This window comes from Chionomys nivalis, chromosome 7 (assembly GCF_950005125.1).
Source record: "Chionomys nivalis chromosome 7, mChiNiv1.1, whole genome shotgun sequence".
Taxonomy (NCBI): Eukaryota; Metazoa; Chordata; class Mammalia; order Rodentia; family Cricetidae; genus Chionomys; species Chionomys nivalis.
The window spans coordinates 5,278,677-5,286,588 of record NC_080092.1 but is presented as its reverse complement, the minus strand read 5'-3'; the positions used below and the strand labels follow the sequence as shown (position 1 = coordinate 5,286,588).

General features: G+C 39.0%; 1 protein-coding gene across 1 annotated transcript in view; it reads right to left on the bottom strand.

Annotated features, from left to right (window-relative positions):
* Positions 1-7,912, bottom strand: part of Grin2a (glutamate ionotropic receptor NMDA type subunit 2A) — a 421,718-nt gene that overhangs the window by 13,232 nt on the left and 400,574 nt on the right. Inside the window, exon 13 of the mRNA XM_057773629.1 lies at positions 1,798-2,036. Coding sequence (XP_057629612.1) covers positions 1,798-2,036 — 239 coding nt within the window. The remainder of the gene's footprint in view (positions 1-1,797; positions 2,037-7,912) is intronic.

Genomic DNA, 7,912 nt, shown 5'->3' with positions numbered 1-7,912 from the left:
TTTTGAACTTGACTAATGTATGTGACTCAACTCTGTATACAGGTCATGTGTGTGTGTGTGTGTGTGTATGTGTGTGTGTGTGTGTATACAAGTACACTCATGCTCATGCCCATGATCACATAACTATTCACACATGTGTGCAAAGGCCAAAAGGCAAGTATGGGTGTTGCTCCTTGGGAGTTGTTATCTCCCAAGCTTGTTACTTCCAGGAAAAATAAGATGAAAGTTTTTTTTAAAAGCCCCCTTTTAAGCTTTGGGGCCCCAGTTTCCTTATCCATAGAATGGTGCGATCATATTAACCTCATGAGGTTTCACAATGAGATAAGAGAGAAACCAGATCTGACTCTGGCCATTATCCACACCCACCTTGCCATCACTGACAATCCTCCACTGTAGGCTTATTCATCAACCAACATCTGGGGCTGAACTTTCCATTTGTCTCTTTAGTACAGAAAGGAGGCAGGGAAATAATGGTACCTCCTTATCTATACTTATCAGGTTGCTCTGATTTAGAAGACAAATGATATTGGAAGAGAAGAGCCTCTGCCCCACTGGACTCTCTGAAGCCTTTGGGATGCACCAGTAGTGGCTGGGTATCCCTGTCTGCCCTGGAGGGTGGGGAAGTTCAAATTCTGCCAACAAAGCCTTGCCTACAGTCCCCAGTCCTCTCAGTTTCCAGCCCTAACATGCTTAGGTGGGGATACCGGACTCAGTTCATGTCTCATGATGATGATCCCACCAATATAGCTGTCTGTCTCAGAGAGAAGCTGGATTTACAAGCAAATGCAACAGTGTGCATTTGCTTAACATAATCCCAGAACCATTTGGATATGAAAAGCCTTTAGTAATTGGCTGGGAGAATTAGTTTAAAGTTGGCATAATTCCTAGCTATATGCATGCATGTTGTTATTTTTAAGCAATCTGTGTATTTAGATGCCATCAAGCTAATTAGGAAATATGTATTTGCACAGAACCCAAGTCGAGTGTAATTGAATGGAGAAAATAAATCCTCCTCATGGAGCTAATGTGTACCTTCTGAGTCTCCAAAGTCCTCAAACTCACCTAATGCTAAGAATACACAAACTCACTTTAAACTGATTATTTCATTTCCCCCAATGAAGATCAGCATATAAAACTAAATGCTTTTCATTAAGATGGGAAGATGAAAGAAACAGGTAGATCAATTTAAGGAAAGATATGCGATGATAGATGACAGATAGCTAACTAGATAATAGATGAAAGTTACATGGCAATGGGTATTAAATAGATTGATAAATTGACAGATGATGACAGAAAGATGATAGATTGATATATGATAGATGACAAAGCTAGATAGACATATAGACATACAGATAGATAGATAGATAGATAGATAGATAGATAGATAGATAGATAGATAGATAGATAGATAGATAGGTAGATAGATAGACAATAAATTGATAGTTGATAGATATATAGATGATGGATAAACAGGTGTCAAATAGACTGGTAAATGATGACAGATGGTTGATAGGTGATAGATAGATGATAGAGATGGATGAATAGACATATAAATGATAGAGAATAGATGGGTAGTTAATAGATTGGTAGGTGACAGAAAAATGAAAGATACAGAGATGATGATGGTGATGATAGATTGATTATAGGTAAATGGATGATTGACACAGGTAATATATAGATGATTTGGTAGATATTAAAATGTCTCAGGAATATGCAGTATGTGCCTGATTCTCTGAAACCTTTGTGTTGTTCCAGACCTGGCTGTTGTACCAGGAAGGAACTGCTTGGGGTACTGACCCTGCTGATAGAGAAGAGTAGCCCTGGTCGGTCAGAGCACACGCCCGTGAAGCAGAAGCGCAGCTTCCAGTAGAAGAGGTGCTCCCAGATGAAGGTGATGAGGCTGAGGGCCATAGCCGCAGCCAACATGTAGAACACGCCCGCCATGTTATCAATGTCCAGTTGGCTGCTCATCACCTCATTCTTCTCGTTGTGGCAGATGCCTGTAAGCCACAGTGTCTCCAGTTCCTCCATCTCACCTACACAGAACAGAACACAAACAGGCAGTGAAGACCTGAACACCTGTCTTGGTGTAGATACTTATGAGTTGGGACCATGTACATGACTTACAATGTGTGACTTTAAGATAAGTTGCTGAGTTTGGCTGATCTTTGGCTCTCAGTTGAGGATAACACCTCCCTGCTGGCATTATAGACAGGATTAAATTAGATTGTATTTACAGTGTAGTGAATTTGGCAGTTCCTGGTATAGTTTTGATCGTGGTTACAGTCTCCCCATATTATTGCCTTTGTCCTCTACATGCCCCAAAGCCCCGCCCACCCAGGCTCACACAGGATAGGCATGCTGCCGTGGAAAGACGTAACATCTGAACCTCTCACTTACATGAACAGTGTGTACAGCAAGAGTACATATTCCAGGCAGTTGTGGGGGGGGGGGGTCAGTTGAGTCTGGTTCACATGAAGTCTCACGAACAACAGCTTGTGCCACTATTGACTAGAAGGAAGAGAATGCCTGGAAACCATGTCTTGCAGATGGTGGACCTCAACTATATTAGTTTCTTCTTTCTCATGTTTAGAACACTCTAAACAACTCCCAAAACTCACCCACAATAATGAGCTTAAGATACCAAACATTAGTGGAAGAAAGACATCTTGGTGCTGAATGGCCTCTTGCAAAGTGAACATCTTGCTCACTGCAATAAGCTGCTGAGGAAACAGGTGCGCTTTTCACTGGAAATAAAAAGGCGGTGCGCTCAACACTATCTGTTCTGTGCATTTTACCCCATCCCCATTTAGAATAAAACTCCATGATCTCAATGTCTAGTAATTACACAAGCCATTTACAATTCACTAAGCAGTGGCATTTACTCCATGATTCAGTTTCAAGAATTCTATCTCAGGGACATTAATCATCAAAGAAAACTTATATGCTAAATGCGAATCATGACTCCATTGTGCCTGCTCTCTAGGCTGAGTAGGAGGTTTTGATGGAAAATGAAGGGCAGTTTTAAAGTTCATATCATTGCGGATTTCAAATGAGTCTTGTTTTTGAGTTTTGTGAAGTCAGAGTGTCATCAATGCCTTTGGTTTACTTATATTTCTGAAGCAAGCTAGTGGTAATATTTCCTGGCCTTGTGATGACGTTCAGTTTTCCTAAGATTTGAACTGCTGTTGTAGGGCCAACATTCTATACTCACTGCCATTCGCACGTCTCACCATGGTCTCAGTATGATTCTGATGACTCCTAGCTTTAACTCTGGAAGGAAAGTTCCCGCCTACGGCCAGTGAGATGGCTCTGTAGCACCGGCTGTCAGGCCTGAAGACCTGAGTTTGATCTCTGGGAATCAGATGGTGAAAAGAGAGAACAAACTCTTGAAAGTTGTCCTCTGACTTCCACGTGTATGCCTTGGCACGGGTCTCACTCCAAATGTACACACATATAAATACTAAAAAATGAAAGTTTCATCCATTATTGTTTTAAATATAAACTCCCCCATCTTAACATTTTTGTTTGTTTGTTTATTTGTTTTTTCAAGACAGGGTTCCTCTGTAGCTTTGGAGCCTAACCTGGAACTAGTTCTTCTAGACCATGCTGTCCTTGAACTTATTGAAATCTGCCAACCTCTGCTTCCAGAGTGCTGGGATTAAAGGCGTGCATCGCCACCACCCAGCAAACCTAACATTTTTAAAGTCATATATTCTTCTCTGTAACTCTTCCCAAACTTTGACAACTACAGACCTATGGTGTCATCCTTGCACGGTGTCATATAGTCAGCTGGAAATATTCCAGACCGGCTTCTTCTATGGCCTGTTACACACTTTCCCTGTTCCCCTGTCTTTTCTGGATCAGTAGCTCGTTTCTTTGCATTACCGAGTTGCACATTCTGGATACAGATTACTCATCTGGTCACTAATGGATGCTGATGTCGTTCTTTCCAAATTTGCACGGTCACAAATAAAGCTACTACAAACATGGACCACTGAAGACTTTTGTGTGGATACTTTTGACTCAATTGGTCAAGATATCCAGAGAAATTTTGCTAAATCCTCTGGATTATATGATTAAAAATGTTGAACTTTCTGCCTAACTGTATTCTGTTTTGCATCCCTCATACCCACAAGACTGAATTAGTTTTTGTCAGAGTTTGGGTAAGACTTTTGCTCTTTTCATAGGCTGACAGTGCTATCTGATTGCTGTAATTAGCAATTCCCTAATGACCTGTAGTAGCTCATTTTGTCCTGAAAATTTTAACACAGAGCACTGCCAGTCTATTCTGTAGGTTATTAACCTTGTCTTCATACTTAGTTATCTCTGTGTGGGCTGGAACTGGTCGATTCACATGAAGATTCATTCTCTAGTTCATTTGTTTCTTAATTGGTGATATTTCACTTTATGTTTTCATTTTAATCTTTCATTTTGCATGAGATATTTGTTTCTTTTACAACCTTAGCTGTTCTTTTCATTATGATTTCCAAACCTGTTTTTGTTTAGCAATTCCAAACCTATAGCCAAAGGGAGTAATTCTTAGACTTCTCATTCTGTTTGCTCTGTGTTCTCATTCATGGTAGTTGATTTCCTTGTGACACTCTAGTCTTTCAAAATTTTATTTAGTCTTTGGTAATTTTATATGTACATACGGTGTGTTTAGATCATATCTCCTGCTGCTCACTCCCTTTAGCTCCTCCTGAGTGCCCCCTACATTTACCTCCAAGACTCATATGTTTTATTTTTAAATAACCCACTGAGTCTAGTCAGTGCTTCCAATTTGTGCATGGGTCTAGAGCACTATCCTCTGGAGCACTGGCAACCTACTATGTGTCACATTGCTGAAGAAACAAATTCTTCTTTTTTCATTGTCCATTAATTGACAGTAGCACCTCTGCAAGGGGTGGGGCTTTGAGAGCCTCTTCCCTGATGTGGGATTCCCCTCTGTATGCTCTGAATATGTTAATAAAGAATCTGCTTTGGGCCTATTACAGTGCAGAATAGAGCAAGGCAGGAATTCCAAGCAGAGATAGAGGAAAAAAGAAGGCAGAGTCAGGGAGATGCCATGTAGCCACCGAAGGAGACAGATGCCTGGGAACCTTACTGGTAAATTAAAAGCCTTGTGGCAAAATATAAAATAATAAAAAAAAGGTTAGTTTAAGACATAAGAGCTAGCTAGAAATATAGTTAAGCTATTGGCCAAACAGCATTGCAATTAATATAGTTTCTGTGTGATTATTTCAGGTCTGGGTGGCTGGGAACAAACAAACAGCCTCTGCCTACAAAATGGAGTGCCAACATGGGCCAGCTACATCCACATAAAACCCGAGAGGGCTTGAAAAAAATTCTAGGCACACACATACACACACACACACACACACACACACAGTTAAGCATGCCTTCATGGTATCAGCATTTTTGCTGGTGGGCTCTGTTTGCTAGAAACAACAGAGGCACAATTTCATTAAGAGACATCTTCCTAAGAAACATCTTCCTGACCCAGCTCTCGCAGCAAAAACTGCATGGCTCCTTTAAGAAGGCTTCCTGGTTTGTGTTAGTTACATGAAAACCTCTGGCTCTTTCAGGATGCTGAGTACTTAAATGAGGTCTATGAGCAGTGTGTTACAAATTGTTTAATGATGACATGGACCCTGGAGCTGGGACCATGTGCACAGCTTTCAGAGGCAGTAAAAAAGCCTCCAGCATGTTGGACTGGGCGAAGCCAACAGGCAGAGCCTCGGAGTTGGTCCTAGCCATGCCATCTTAACATTTAAAAGAAAAAAAAAAGTGCTCCTAGTCAACTAGATAATTATAGTTACACACACAATAAAGACAAATTCAGATGGAAAAGACCTCTAAATGGGTCACAATGTTGGATAAATGTACTTGAGACGGGAGAGAGAAGAAAAAGAATATAGACAGTTATAATATAAAAGAGTACAGACAGTCACAGGTTATAGAAGTAAAGATAATAAAATAAATATTAAACTTGTAAAAAAGTAATAGAGTTAAAAACACAAGCCACATAATGATGGAATATAAACAAAGAGTCTGGATTATTTATACTATTGAGTTTTCTTTGAATTTTTTGACTGTAAATGAGCTAAGTACAGAGAGACGTTTCATTATGCTGGCAGCTACACTAAACCAACCTATATATTTTAAAGGTATCTTGACTTCAAGATTTGAGTCTAAGAATATGCTGCTTTGGAAAAGAGGTTCTACTTTTATTTCCACAGAGGATAAGAACCTGTGAATTCCTTCCAAACTAATGTGCTTTGACAGATCAAGACCCCCTGAAAGGTCTCTATAAACCCCCAAATATTGTGCCCAACAAAAAACAGTGAGAAGTTTAGAAAAAAGCTACACACAAATTCCCAAATATTGTCTATAAATGTTTGTGTTCATTTAAAGGGAGCTATGATATAGATATAAATACATTGCATTGGTATGGATCTTGGTTCATTGATAAAAATTCAAGGTCAATTTTGTTATATGTATATTTCTGCTCTTGATTAAGGTATTGTATTTGTGCATTCCATTTAAAATTGTAATGTATAAAGGTTAATATTCAGGACGATGCTTATATGTTTTTCTTTGGATTCCCCTTCTTATTTAGCATCTCTAGGATCACGAATTATAGGCTCAATGTCCTTTATTTATGGCTAGAAACCAAATATGAGTGAGTACATCCCATATTCCTCTTTTTGGGTCTGGCTTACCTCACTCAGGATAGTGTTTTGATTTAAAACACAGGGTAATAAATAGTCATCTATATTAGTCAAGCTTGTAGTCATGTTAGTTAGGTTTTCTAGATGTACAGAGATACAATGGATATCAAATGAATATTCTTCAAATCTTTTAATGCTTACAAAATATAGCATTTAAATGTTTTAAAAACTTAGGACTTTTCATAACAATGAGATACATCTGCTCCTAGCAACACCAATTGACTTCAAGAGGATGATGGGCATCGAAGAGGTTCCTTATAGAGTTGGTTAGCCATTTGGGCAAGAAACTGCTCTTGCCTGGACTGCTTGATGGTATGTTGTATGAACTGGATGTGCAAGACCCACAGAAAAAAATGACTGCTAAATTTGCCAAAAGTCCTTCAGGGTTTCTACTTCGTGAGAGAACAGCCAGACGTTTTGCAGGATGGACACACACACATAAACACAGACACGCACAAAACAACTGACAAACTTTGTCAGTACAAGGCATTAAAGATCTTCAGATTTCCTGCTTCATGGAAAATTCTGCCTGATACTATGGGCCTACAGGCTAAAGATAGATGCACCAATGTTACAAAAGAACTTTGGGTGACTGTCCAGACAGTGAGATGTCTCTTCCAATTGTAGAGTTTTGGAAGTTGTTTACAATGCACTTTCTGTTAACATAGGTAATATTATATCCTTCTTGGGTCTTTGATAAAATTAAAAAATAGATACTTATAATTATAGTTTTCCTTAGTTACAATAAAACAAGAAATAGTTATAAATATTGTAACTATAATTCTTGCATGATACCTGCTTTGTTATATGTAATTTTACTATGTTAAAATCTTCCTTTTTATTTAGATAGAAAAAGAGAGGTGATGTGGGATTCTTCTGTGTATGCTCTGAATCTGGTTTGAAACCACTGTTTAATAAAGAAGCTTCTTTGGGCCTAATGCAGTGCAAGGAAGGAATTCCAAGGAGAGAGAGAGGAAAAAAGAACACAGAGTCAGGCAGATGCCATGTAGCCACCAAAGGAGACAGATGCCCAGGAACCTTACTGGTAAACCACGAGCCTCGTAGTAAAATATAAAATAATAAAAATGGGTTAATTTAAGATGTAAGAGCTAGCCAGAAAAATACTTAAGCTATTGACCAAACAGTATTGCAATTAATATAGTTTACATGTGATTATT